General features: G+C 40.1%; 1 protein-coding gene across 2 annotated transcripts; it reads left to right on the forward strand.

Annotated features, from left to right (window-relative positions):
• The first annotated feature begins 1067 nt into the window (after positions 1-1067).
• LOC132109710 (IST1 homolog) lies at positions 1068-5444 on the forward strand. Of its 2 annotated transcripts, XM_059516016.1 has the most exons (10): positions 1071-1236; positions 2063-2159; positions 2243-2423; positions 2506-2593; positions 2682-2765; positions 3590-3700; positions 3789-3959; positions 4060-4170; positions 5092-5140; positions 5224-5444. In XM_059516016.1, exons 2-10 carry the CDS (start codon positions 2072-2074, stop codon positions 5388-5390), a joined length of 1050 nt encoding a protein of 349 aa, XP_059371999.1. In that variant the 5' UTR covers positions 1071-1236; positions 2063-2071; the 3' UTR covers positions 5391-5444. The 2 variants fall into 2 exon arrangements, with proteins under 2 accessions (XP_059372007.1, XP_059371999.1); XM_059516024.1 differs by lacking the exon at positions 5092-5140 and having other exon boundaries at positions 1068-1236; positions 4060-4180.
• The last annotated feature ends 8659 nt before the right edge of the window (positions 5445-14103 follow it).

The raw sequence follows: 14103 nt of genomic DNA on the forward strand, positions 1-14103 counted from the left end.
TGCCTACAAACAGAAAACTAGCCTCTTTAATACAGTTTTCAGGGTCAAATTGATTCAAAACAACTAATTATGGTAATATACTATATAAAATAATTTGCTTTTTGATATTAGATTCCTATTGCATGATCTTCCAAAACTTGCACATAGTATTTAGGTAAATAAAAATTCCAATATCTACTCGGAATATTTAAGTAGTTTCACACTATGATTCCTCCATCTGAAGTCTTTTAATAGCAGATGGTTCTCACTTTCTCCAAATGATGGCAGCAGTGAGATGTGTCCATGTTTACACCTCTCCTCTGCTTAAATATGATACTGAGACAATATATCTAACCAAAGTTGTCAGATAACAGAAGAAAAATGTTTACATTTCCAATGATGTGATGGTGTGGGAAGGAATATTCTCGGAGGCTGTTGCCGTTAAGTAACGGGATGAAATCCTCAGAGCCACTGTCAGACCTTTTGCTGGTGCAATGTGCCCTGGGTTCCTGCCAGTCCTGTGAGCCCTCACTGGGTTGATGATTTTTAACCATTGTCACATCATTTTATTCTCAAGGAATTACAAATTGTATTTAAGTAAAGATTTTCAATTTAAATATTTTGTTCAAGATCCAATGTGTGATTTTAAGTGTTTTGTTTTCATTCTTCATACGAACATAAACACACAAGCCTATACAGTGCTACAGTGCTGCACTCACATCTTAAAAATGTATTGTTGTTTGACTATTGTTTTCAGCACAACAGTCTCAGTCTATTCTGACAAATTATTTGGCCTATTTTAATAGGTAGTGACTAATGAGCTCAGGTATTTCTTGCCAACTTGATTATCTAGACCAGGAGTGCCCAACCGATCGACTGTCCTGCAAAGTTTAGCTCCAACCCTAATCAGACACATCTTTTTGAAGTGACCCTGAAGACTTTAATTAGTTGCTTCAGGTGTGTTTGATTAGGACTGAGCTGAACTTTGCAGGACAGTCGATCGCCAGGAGCAGGGTTGGGCAGCCCTGATCTAGATGACATTGTCATGTATATCACGAACGTGACATCATTAAACTCATGTGATGTTCCGCCCTGACGGGGCTTTCCCTTTATAAGCGCTTTTTCCACCGGCGATCACGTGACGTGTAGCGTCAAGGATGAAGTCACGCCCAATGCGGAAGTGAATGCTAACTGAGCAGTCGCCCAACCATTCTAATCGAAACCGACTCTTCCCAGCGTCTGAAGAGGACCTCACATGTAAATATGATAATCATTCTACGTTTTGTACTGTATTTATGAGATATCCACGATATTTTGATCATTTGTCAATATCTATAGGTTCTTGAGGGTTTTGTTTACTGCCTTGAATTAGCTTCACTAGCCGCTAATCGAGTCACTTCCTGGTTTGAACAGTTAGATTTCTGACAATCGGTTTTAAATATATTTTTTACGTTCAGTAATATTGCATCAGAGCTCAGTATATATGCATCGAATCGATCTACATAAGTAATGACAAGTGACTGCTTGTCAGCTAATCTATTTCTCTGTTTTATGTCTTTTTTTTTACTTGTTTTGGCTAACTGTTGTGACACACTAATACAGTCAGCATGTAAGAGAATTGAATTAACGCACAAACTACTATTTCTAAATGGATAAGAGTGTAACTTAACCGACAAAAAGTGCCTGCTTATTACCATATTTCTGGACATGTAACGTTACTGTGATATTTTTTTTGTAGTTAGTATATATAAAAGAACCACGGTATTTTGATCAGATACCATAGTACTGCCACTGCTTTTCCTGGCGTAAATGACGACCGTTATCATTTACACAGTTTCTCTTTGGTTCCTGGTTTTTAAGCTTGACCTAAAGTGATTAGGTTCCTAAGAGCTGAATTGTGTTGTTGTCATGATATGGCAATGACGTCACTCCCCAAACAGGAGACATATCTCCAATCCAAATCTCTATATATGCTTGCACCGAAGCTTTCATAACATGTGAGATACCTTGGACACTGTTTTGACCTCCGCTTTGAGTCTTTTCCGCCCCTTTTACTTGATCTCTGGCTCTCAATTCTCCACAGAGCTCCATCATGCTTGGTGGAGGGTTTAAATCCGAGAGACTTCGGGTCAATCTCAGGCTGGTCATAAACCGCCTCAAGCTTCTTGAGAAGAAGAAAAGTAAGTTTGGTTGTCTACAAGTTTGTCACATTTTCTAAAGTTTGGTTGATTTAACTAATTTGAACTCGTTTGATCTGAATTAGCTGAATTAGCCCAAAAGGCTCGCAAGGAGATCGCAGACTACTTGTCGGCCGGCAAAGATGAGCGTGCGAGGATCAGAGTCGAGCACATCATCAGAGAGGATTATTTGGTGGAGGCCATGGAGATCCTGGAGTTATATTGTGATTTGCTGCTCACCCGCTTTGGCTTAATACAGTCCATGAAGTGAGAAACCATTTAATTTTTTTAATTCAAATTTTTTAAATGTGGATTTTTTTGCTCATGTGCTTCTTAATTCTCTTTTCAGAGAACTGGACCCTGGCTTACAAGAAGCAGTATCCACACTCATCTGGGCTGCCCCTCGACTGCAATCAGAAGTGGCAGAACTGAAGATCGTGGGTATCACATGTGTTTGTCTTTAATCTATTTCTGGGGTGTGGTTCTAGTACGGATCATTCATGTCTTTTCTCCTCCCTTTAACAGGTTTCAGATCAGCTGTGTGCCAAATACAGCAAAGAGTATGGAAAGCTATGTAGGACAAACCAGATCGGAACAGTGAATGATAGGGTATGATGAAACGTGTTTGTTTAGAGGTAGTGGCCATAAAATGAACTCGTAGTAATGTGTGTTTGGGTGAACATTACAATAACTATTGCTTATACATGGATTAGGGCATTTTTTTTTACATGGAACAGCACACCTGATCTACCTCAAATCATACTGCTTCATAAGGAGAGGTGTCATGTTACTTTTTTGAAGACTTCATGATTTTTGCCAAGTTTTTTTGCACTGATTCACTCTTTTTAGAGGAGTCAATGCTAGTTGAAAGTCTGGTAGTGTGTTATCCTCATTCGTTTTTCTCTCTTACCATTTACAAAGTCTGCAAGTGTGTGATGCCTGGATTTTAAAATTCATGTAGTGTATTCCAGCCTTAATCAGTCAGAGATACAACTTTTACATCATTCCCTGGCCTTAAGGCCTGTTCACACCAAGAACGATAACTTTAACAATGGTGTGATGTGGATGCTAATATAGTTAATTTATTTGTGGTGTGGACTTCCCTATTAATGAAGAATTTGAATTTGAAAAAAAAATTTATTCTAGTTACCATCCTTTGTATAAACCAGGGGTGTCAAACTCAATTTCTGATCCAACAAATCAAGTCATTTAGGCTTATTTGAAAACTACATGGTATGTGTGTTTGAGCAGGGTTGGAACAAAACTCTGCAGGGCTCCGGCCATCCAAGAATTGAGTTTGACCCTCCTGGCGTAAACAGCCCTTTACATTGATTGAGAGCCAAGCCAAATTCAGAATATCATAAATGCTTAAGGAGTTGGTTTTACATATCTGCTTTTAGGCTGTTAACTAATAATGAACCTTATCTCTGTAGCTTATTCACAAACTGAGCGTGGAGGCCCCTCCCAAGATTTTGGTGGAGCGTTACCTCATTGAGATCGCCAAAAATTACAATGTTCCCTATGAACCTGATGCCATGGTTCGGGTAGGCATCCATTTTCTCTTCCTCTTCAACTTCATCATCTCTACAAGCAGCATTTGTTGCAAACGTTCCTCATCCTTATCATTCCCAGCCAGAGGTATCTCCGGGTGAAGAGGCAGATCTGATTGATGTGAACAGCGACTTCAAGAAGCCAGGAGCTGGCGGAGGGGGTGGAGGAGGAGGATTTACTGCTCCCGCTGTAGGCATGCCTATGCCAATGCCCATGCCCACAGCTTTCAACTACCCAGCGCCCAAAGGAGCTGTAAGACCAAGATCTAATAAACTAATTTAATTTGACCAATCTAAAAAGTCTGATTGTCTGCCTAGCTGTGAAATCTGTTTAAAATAGTTTTCCCCTACAGGAGCCCTTTAATGGTCCTGTTGGCACCTATGATGGCTTTAGCAACTTCCAGCCTCCAGTGAGAGGAGGGCAACCCCCACAGCTTCCCAGCTGCCCACCCACCTATGAATCTGTAAGTGCAAGTGATCACCACCCCTCCCACTCTTCCAGACAGACGGAGACAACCTTTCCACCTTGCAGGGAAGAGTAGTTTATTCCAGTTCACATGCTGTGTTAGTCCTGCTCTGTTGTCAGTCTTCTGATCTCACACAGGCATGTGCTACGGGCTGCAAAGAATCGAAAACACTCCATTCTGATCTCTCTTGCACCATGTGTGTGGCCTTTTGGGGAAATGCTTTTAAGTAACCATATGATGTATGTGAGTCACACACAAAGAAATATATTAAAAAGGTGAATCTCATGTGGGTTGTCAAGAACATGTCTGGCAAAATTAAAAGAAGAGAATGATGTGTGGTGGCCTGAAGAGAATTAAGCCTTTTGTCTAGATCAGTAAGAAGTGAATATTATTAGTAGTAAAAATGAGAAATGTTAATTATGAAAATAATATCACCTAAAATGTTTCATTATCTTTATACAAAAATATAATATTTTCTTTGGATTTTGCTTTTTGTGACATTCACCTTGAAGCATTTACCCCAACAAATCCTCTACTGTGCATGGAAACAGGGACCTCATTTATAAAATGCACAATACGATCATATGTAATCCTAAATTCCGTAGATGTCATCCTACATCAAAAGTGAGAGGCAAATTCGGATTTATAAAGGTGTGTAAAAAAAATATATATATATATATATACAAGTTGTAGTTCTTTCAGGTTTAGGATCGTTCTGTGCATGCCTTTATAAACGAGGTCCCAGGTTTCCATATATTCACTGCATTGACTCACTACATGGGTCTGTTCTATCTCACTGTGCACGCCTCATAATACTAATCCTTCACAGCATCACTATAGCAGCATTGATTATTTGCAGTAGTTGCTATGTATGGATAATAAGCTGTTAACATGTTTTCATGTGTTTTTTTTTTTAAGATTGATGTGTTGTCTATCAAACCCTCTAATCCTTCCCAGGTCCTCCCAGGTATGTGCTCGGTCCTAATATAATATTTATTTTTTGAATTGCTTGTGTTATATTTTTCTTTCTAAAACCTTTAATCTCTCCAGGCCCAGCCCCGTCTACTCAGATCTATGACAACTCTTCCCTTCCTGAACTTCCATCTGTTCCCGACACACTCCCAGCCTCCTCCTTCGGAGCGAACGCCAACGCATCTGATGACATTGACTTTGACGACCTGTCACGACGCTTTGAAGAACTCAAGAAGAAGACCTAGTTTCCGAAAACACGGCTGGGAGTCAGAACATCTGTCTCAGCTGTTCAATGTACCCTGTCCATATTCACATACAATTCTTCAGGTGGAGGTGTAATATAATATGTTACTTAACACAATCAAGGATCAGATGCTGTACAGACATTTACTTGTGAATGGCAGTGGCAGAAATTTATACGCTCATTTTAGTCTTTTACATAACATGGACTGTAGACAAATCACTTACACTTTGAATGAGGTCTTTGTTTAGAGGGCCTTGCTGACAGCTAAAACTAGTTAATCGTCTGTAGTGTAATCTCTGTTAAACTCCCCGTTTTAGAGAGCAGTGTAGTTTCACCCAACAGCCATCTTAATTTGACTCAAAAGGAAAGGCTTTGTATTTTGTCTACAGTTGATAACACTCCTGTTTCTAATCTTGTCTGTGTGTTTCTGGACTGAATTTGCCTTAGTTTCCACATCTCAAGCTGTGGCCTTTCTCTGGAAAATGTGACGTTCCTGACAGCTTGTACCACGAGCTCCACATTTGAATAAGTATTTACATGCTAATTCTTTTCTTTTGGTACGGGGTTTGACCATATATCATTTAGTGTTTTTTTTTTTTTTTTTTTTTTTTTTTTTTTTTTTTTTTTTGAAAGAATCGACTGTTTAAAGTGTCATTGTCTCAAGTTTTGAAAGCTTTGTTTTTGCTGCTTTCCACTTGACTGTATAACACTAATTTGTGTTTTTTTTCCCCCTGATATAATCCAAATACAAATCTGGCAATGTTTGATACTGATTTTAGCTTGCTTTGAAAACATATCTGATGCTATGTAATAAAGTCTATTTGCTTATAACCGTTTTACTTCTCACCCAAATAATGATTCACTGAATAAGTAATTTATTTTTGTTTTCTTACCACAACATTTTGTTAAACTGCTGTAACAAGTTTTTTTCTATTAATTAATGAATACATCACATATATATGTATATATATATATATATATATATATATATGTGTGTGTGTGTGTGTGTGTGTATATATATATATATATATATATAAATATAAGGTTTGGCTGTACTCTGAATATAATGGAACTCTGTCGGCTTTTACACTTTATATTTACTAGATGGTCAAGTAATACAGTTAATAATTATCTATTACTGTGTCCGTCAATAACAGTAGGCCTAGTCAGCTCTCAAATTAGATTTTTTTTTCCCTCCTCGAAACAATTTTTCACACCAGATTGAAGTGTTTTGCCATGTGTGCAAATTTTCAATATTTTTGTAAAGATAAACATCCTAAGTCAAGCAGCTTGCTGGGGAACAGTGCAAGATGATTAGTAGTGCATGAGCATGTAAACACATATTACTGAGTCTATTTTTGGGATCATCTACACACAGCAGTGTGTTGAAGGTGTCTAGTGCGCATAAAGAGGAGTGTTATTACAGTTGGTTTGTACAGGCCCACTCACCTGTGTGTAGCACACTTCAAATTGCAAAAACAAAAAGGTTTCAGACAGTTATTTTGTGATGTGATAATGTTGGTGGGGGTGGGGGGGGGCATATTGAGATGGTCCATGCTACAGGCGGTAGGGGGTTTGTGTGGGTTTCCAGTGGAGAGTGGGGTGATTTGAGTTCAGTGTTCTCACAACATGGAGGAAAAAACAGTTGAGCAGTCTGGCCGTGTGGGCTCTGATGCTCCGGTACCGTCTTCCTGATGCTGGAAGAGACTGTGGGAGGAATGGGTGGTGTCATTCACAATACAGTGTGCTTTGCTGGATCATCGTGTGAGGTAAATGTCCTGGATGGAAGGGAGAGGGGGACCGATGATCATTGCAGCTGTGTTCACTGTCTGCTGGAGGGTCTTGCGGTCTGCTGCACTACAGTTCCTGTACCAGACAGTGTTGCAGCTGGTCAGCACACTCTCTATGGTGTCCCTGTAGAATGTGGTGAGGATGGGTGGAGGGAGACTTGCTCTTTTCAGCCGGCGGAGAAAGTATAGGCGCTGTTGTGCCTTCTTAGAGAGTGGCATGGTGTCGGTGGTCCAGGTGAGATCCTCTGTGATGTGCATCCCCAGGAATTTAGTGCTGCAGACTCTCTCCACCGTTGAGATGTCAATGGTCATTGGGGGGTGGTCAACGGGGTTTCTTCTGAAGTCCATCACAACTTCCTTTACTCAAATTGAGGGACAGGTTGTTAGTGCCACACCATTCAGCCAGCTGTGCCACTTCCTCTCTGCAGTGCGCTTTATCATTGTTGCTGATGAGACCTACCACAGTTGTGTCAGCCGCCAACTCGATGATGTGGTTGGAGCAGAACTTGGCAGTGCAGTCGTGAATCAGCAGCGTGAAGAGCAGCGGGCTGAGCACACAGCCTTGTGGAGCACCTGTGCTCAGTGTGGTAGTGCTTGAGGTGTTGTGGCCGACAAGGACTGACTGAGGTCTTCCAGTTCAGATCAGTTCAGGATCTGTCCAGGACAAATCATGGGTCACAGGAGGGGATGCTTCCTATCAAATTATTTAGGCTAAGCATCAGCATTCATATACCACTGTTATTTTTAACAGAAAAGAATGCAACAAGCTCGGGAATCATGACTTCATAAATAGGAATTAGTAAGTTTCTGATAGCATGTGAAGACAGCAGAGAAGTGCTTGCTCAGCTCAGTGGAGTGAATTGTTTGTTAACTTTGTGGTTTAATTTTTGAGTCATATGGGACGTGGTAACACACGGCCCTCTCACAGTATATTGCTGTACAAATCTATCACTTTTGCTGCTCAGAAATATTCACGCAATCATGCAGCAAGTATCAGAAGATCTGCACTCGGCGCGATTAGCGCTCACACTCACTGATATATATAATACCGAACTGCGCTCTTGCCCACCTCTTCCAACCGAGCCAAAGACTGCTAAACTGAGCGATCACACTACTCCACAACGAACCAGGCTTTGGGGGTTAAGATTGCTTAGTGTGAGCACACCCTAATTATTCTCCCTCATACTGCACACGAGTCTCTACCCGCATAACAAGAGTTGTCCCGCACCGCACTCTGCTGCGATGGGTTCCACGATCGCGCAGGTCTCTAAAAGGAAGGTGCCGGCTATAATGTTATGAATATGAGACAAAACTACATAATGTAACATTTTATTATCGGAAGTCGTGGCCTAATGGTTAGAGAGTCGGACTCCCAATCGAAAGGTTGTGAGTTCGAGTCCCGGGCCGGCAGGAATTGTGGGTGGGGGGAGTGCATGTACAGTTCTCCCTCCACCTTTAATACCACGACTTAGGTGCCCTTGAGCAAGGCATCGAACCCCCAACTGAACCCCCAACTGCTCCCCGGGTGCCGCAGCATAAATGGCTGCCCACTGCTCTGGGTGTGTGCTCACAGTGTGTGTGTGTGTTCACTGCTCTGTGTGTGTGCATTTCGGATGGGTTAAATGCAGAGCACAAATTCTGAGTATGGGTCACCATACTTGGCTGAATGTCACTTCACTTTCACACTTTCTTATTACCGGGTGATTCAACACATATATGTTTTACAAGCTAAGAAGATCAGCACTTTTAGAGTTTCATCTCCCTATATGATGTGAGAATAAGTATTGGAACAGTTGCCTCACAGGTCTTTCTAATTATTCAGATGTGTCCTGTTGCATTAATTCTTCAGACATTAAAAGCAGGGAATGTGTCTTATCAGTTATATCCATTGCTTCTGCATTCTAAGTCTGGTAAGTGATGATGACACACACAAACCAGGTTGAAGACTAGGAAGCCGATTCTGAAAGAAAAGCAAGCAATTTGGATGCTAAAAGAAAAGAGGAAGTCAATTAGAACTATAGGAAAAACAAAGTGCATGGAAAAATCAAGAGTTTTGAAACTACCGTCGACATCAGCAACCAACGATGACCTGATCGGCTGAGAAAAACAACAGTAGTTGATGACAGACAAAAAATAAATGCTGTGAAAATGCTGTAATGATATCACAGATCATTTAGTTTATCATTTAGTTTTGTGCAAACTTCATATAGCCAAAATTGTACATTCTACTTCTTGTTACAAGTATGGAAGAACCATCACTTCTACCACAAAAGACTGCTTTTTAAGTTATCTTCCTGATGTATCCAAATTCCTTAGCATATCCAAAACCTCAGAACAACTTGATGATGTAACAGAAACTATGGATTCTCTCTTTTCTAGCACTTTAAATACAGTTGCTCCTTTACGCTTAAGGAAGGTTAAGGAAAAAAGTTTGACACCATGGTATAATGAGCATACTCGCACTCTATAAAGAGAGCATCCCGAAAAATGGAGCGCAGCTGGAGGAAAACAAAACTAGAGGTAATTCGTATTGCTTGGCGGGAAAGTAACCTATCCTACAGAAAAGCATTAAAAACTGCTAGATCCGATTACTTTTCTTCTCTTTTAAAAGAAAACCAACATAACCCCAGGTATTTATTCAATACAGTGGCTAAATTAACGAAAAATAAAGCCTCAACAAGTGTTGACAATTCCCAACACCAAAGCAGTAATGACTTTATGAACTACTTTACTTCTAAAATCGATACTATTAGAGAAAAAATTGCAACCATTCAGCCGTCAGCTACAGTATTGCATCAGACCCCCTGAGGAACAGTTCCACTCATTCTCTACTATAGGAGAGGAAGAATTGTATAAACTTGTTAAATCATCTAAACCAACAACATGTATGTTAGACCCATATACCATCTAAGCTCCTAAAAGAGGTGCTTCCAGAAGTCATAGATTCTCTTCTGACTATTATTAATTTCTCATTGTCATTAGGATATGTCCCCAAAACCTTCAAACTGGCTGTTATTAAGCCTCTCATCAAAAAACCACAACTTGACCCCAAAGAACTTGTTAATTATAGACCAATCTCGAATCTCCCTTTTCTGTCCAAGATACTAGAAAAGGTGGTATCCTTACAATTATATTCCTTCTTAGAGAAAAATGGTATATGTGAGGATTTCCAGTCAGGATTTAGACCGTATCATAGTACTGAGACTTCTCTCCTTAGAGTTACAAATGATCTGCTCTTATCATCTGATCGTGGGTGTATTTCTATTAGTTTTATTGGATCTTAGTGCTGCGTTTGACACAATTGACCACAACATTCTTTTGCATAGACTTGAACACTTTGTTGGTATTAATGGAAGTGCATTAGCATGGTTTAAATCGTACTTATATGACCGCCATCAGTTCATAGCAGTGAATGAAGATGTATCATATCGATCACAAGTGCAGTATGGAGTATCTCAAGGCTCAGTACTAGGGCCGCTACTCTTCACGCTTTATATATTACCCTTGGGAGATATCATCAGGAAACATGGTGTTAGCTTTCACTGTTATGCTGATGATACTCAGCTCTATATTTCTTCGCGGCCCGGTGAAACACACCAATTTGAAAAACTAATGGAATGCATAGTCGATATAAAAAACTGGATGACGAGTAATTTCTTACTGCTAAATTCTGAACAAACAGAGGTGTTAATTATAGGACCTAAAAACTCTGCTTGTAATAACCTAGAACACTGTCTAAGACTATGTCCGCTATGTTCTCAAAACTCAGGCAATTTGATAATACCTAGAATATCAAAATCAACTGCGGGCGGCAGATCCTTTTCCTATTTGGCGCCTAAACTCTGGAATAACCTACCTAACATTGTTCGGGAGGCAGACACACTCTTGCAGTTTAAATCTAGATTAAAGACCCATCTCTTTAACCTGGCTTACACATAACATACTTTTATGCTTTTAATATCCAAATCCGTTAAAGGATTTTTAGGCTGCATTAATTAGGTAAACCGGAACCGGGAACACTTCCCATAACACCCTATGTACTTGCTACATCGTTAGAAGAATGGAATCTATGCTAATATTTGTCTGTTTCTCTCTTATTCCGAGGTCACCGTAGCCACCAGATCCAGTCTGTGTCCAGATCAGAGGGTCACTGCAGTCACCCGGATCCAGTACGTATCCAGACCAGATGGTGGATCAGCACCTAGAAAGGACCTCTACTGCCCTGAAAGACAGCGGAGACCAGGACAACTAGAGTCCCAGATACAGATCCCCTGTAAAGACCTTGTCTCAGAGGACCACCAGGACAAGACCACAGGAAACAGATGATTCTTCTGCACAATCTGAATTTGCTGCAGCCTGGAATTGAACTACTGGTTTCGTCTGGTCAGAGGAGAACTGGCCCCCCAACTGAGCCTGGTTTCTCCCAAGGTTTTTTTTCTCCATTCTTTTCCTTGCCGCTGTCGCCTCTGGTTTGCTTAGTTGGGGTCACTTCATCTACAGCTATATCGTTGACTTGATTGCAAATAAATTCACAGACACTATTTAACTGAACAGAGATGACATCACTGAATTCAATGATGAACTACCTTTAACTATCATTTTGCATTATTGACACACTGTTTTCCTAATGAATGTTGTTCAGTTGCTTTGATGCAATGTATTTTGTTTAAAGCACTATATAAATAAAGGTTACCTGACTTGACTTGACTAAATGTCTGTAAAATCACCAACAACCTCCAGAAAGCTGGGGTGATGCTCTGTCAATCTACAGTCCACAAGAGAATTTGACACAGAATTACAGAAGCTACAAAGCAAGATACTAACCTCTGATCAGCATCAAAAATAGAAAGGCAAGATTCTTCACAAATATGAGCCAGTATTTTGGAACTGAGTTGATGGACCAATGAGACAAAGATTTACCTTTATCTAAGCGTTTGGAAAGCAATAGTGTGGAGAAAAAAAGGGAACTGCAAATGATTCTAAGCACACAACCTCATCTGTAAACCTTGGTGGAGGTGGTGTCATGGCATGGGCATGCATGGTTGTCTCTAGAACAGGACCTCTTCATTTTAATGATGACTTAATGTATGATGCCAATAGCAGAATGAATTTGGAAGGGTACAAAATCATCTTGGCTACCAATATTCAAGAAAATGCCACCAAACTCAATAGAATGCTCTTCATATTGGATCAGGACTATGACCCAAAACACCCTGCCAGTTCAGTCAAGGACTTTATCAGAGCAAAGAAATGTAAAGTCTTACAATTGCCCAAATCAATCTCCAGATTAAAATACAATTGAACATTAATTTCACCAGCTGAAGAGGAGACTAAAGACAGAAACTCCCCAAAACAGGCAACAGTTGGAATTGGCTGCATTAAAGGCTGGGGAAAAGCATTTCAAAGCATAAGACCAAGAGTCTGGTGATGTCTATGGGTTGCAGATTCACTGCTCTGATTGCATGCAAGGGGTCTGCAACTTAATATTAGCTTTTAATCTTTTACATCTGCCTTAAATTAATCTTTTCCAATAAAGTGAAAGTGAGTGAAAGTGAAGTGAAAGTGAAAGTGACATACAGCCAAGTATAGTGACCCATACTCAGAATTTGTGCCCATCCAAAGTGCACACACACAGCAGTGAAAACACACTGTGAAAACACACCCAGAGCAGTACTTGATGTGAGCAATACTTATGCTCACATCAAATAGTGGGATGAACTCTAAAAGTGCTGTCCTTTTTTTGGTAAAACATGTGTGTGTCGAAAACATGTAAAGATGATCACCTAATAATAAAATGTGACATTCTGTAGTTTTGTTGCATATTCATCTTTTAATCATATTTGCAAATGTCTTGACTTCACAGCAGAGAAAGCAAGTTAGTCTTTACTGTTCCAATACTTATGGAGGGCGCACACGTACGCACGCACACACACACACACACACACACACACACACACACACACACACACACACACACACACACGTTTGTTTTTGTGAAAAGTGGGGACATCCCATAGGTGTAATGGTTTTCATACTGTACAAATTGTATATTCTATCGCCCTACACCAACTCTACATCTAACCTTAACCCTCAAAGGAAACTTTGTGCATCAAAAAAAACCTCATTCTGTATGGTTTATAAGCGTTTTGAAAAATGGGGACATGGGTTTTGTCCTCATAAGTCACCCTCTACTTGTAATACCTGTGTCATACGAATGTCATTATACAGAGTTGTGTCTTGATATGTCACAAAAACATGCCCACACACACACGTGTAACATGTAATGTACAAATGTATAACATTTTCACTTTTGGGTGGAATAATCCTTTGATGTAAATTTTAGATAATACATTGCAAAGTTTTTATATATGAATTATATTACAAGAATTTTTTTTAACAATTCACACAAGCCTTACTAAATACTCTCATCTGAGGGACTGTGAGAGACATGGGTTGTTTTGGCACATGCACTTTTTTTGGCCCAAAATGACACATCATTAACTTCTCTATCTAGCACAAAGGTCAGCATTTTCACAACTAATTCACATGCTAGATCGTGAGAAGTTTGGACAGTTCTTGATCTCCCATTCTGGTTTGGGTGGATGAGGTGTACGGAGGCAGGGACACAGGACACAAACCCACTGTCTGTGAGTGTTCTTTCAGGATCTCACCTCTATGAAGTATAAACATACAGACCCAGAGGAGATTTCAGGGTCCAGGTATAATGAGCGAGCGTCTGCATGTAACTGCTTACAAATGTGGCCTGAAGCAGTGCACAGTGAGAAAACACAGTGACGGCTGCGACTGGGATGAGTGGATGCACAAGTGAGGCAATGACACACGTTCCTAATAATAGTGTGCTGACTTGAAGGTGCGGGAAGCATTGTCAGCTATAACTCCTGCTATTCACAAAAAGGTCAAGTC

The sequence above is a fragment of the Carassius carassius genome, chromosome 2, assembly GCF_963082965.1.
Source record: "Carassius carassius chromosome 2, fCarCar2.1, whole genome shotgun sequence".
In the NCBI taxonomy this organism is placed as follows: Eukaryota; Metazoa; Chordata; class Actinopteri; order Cypriniformes; family Cyprinidae; genus Carassius; species Carassius carassius.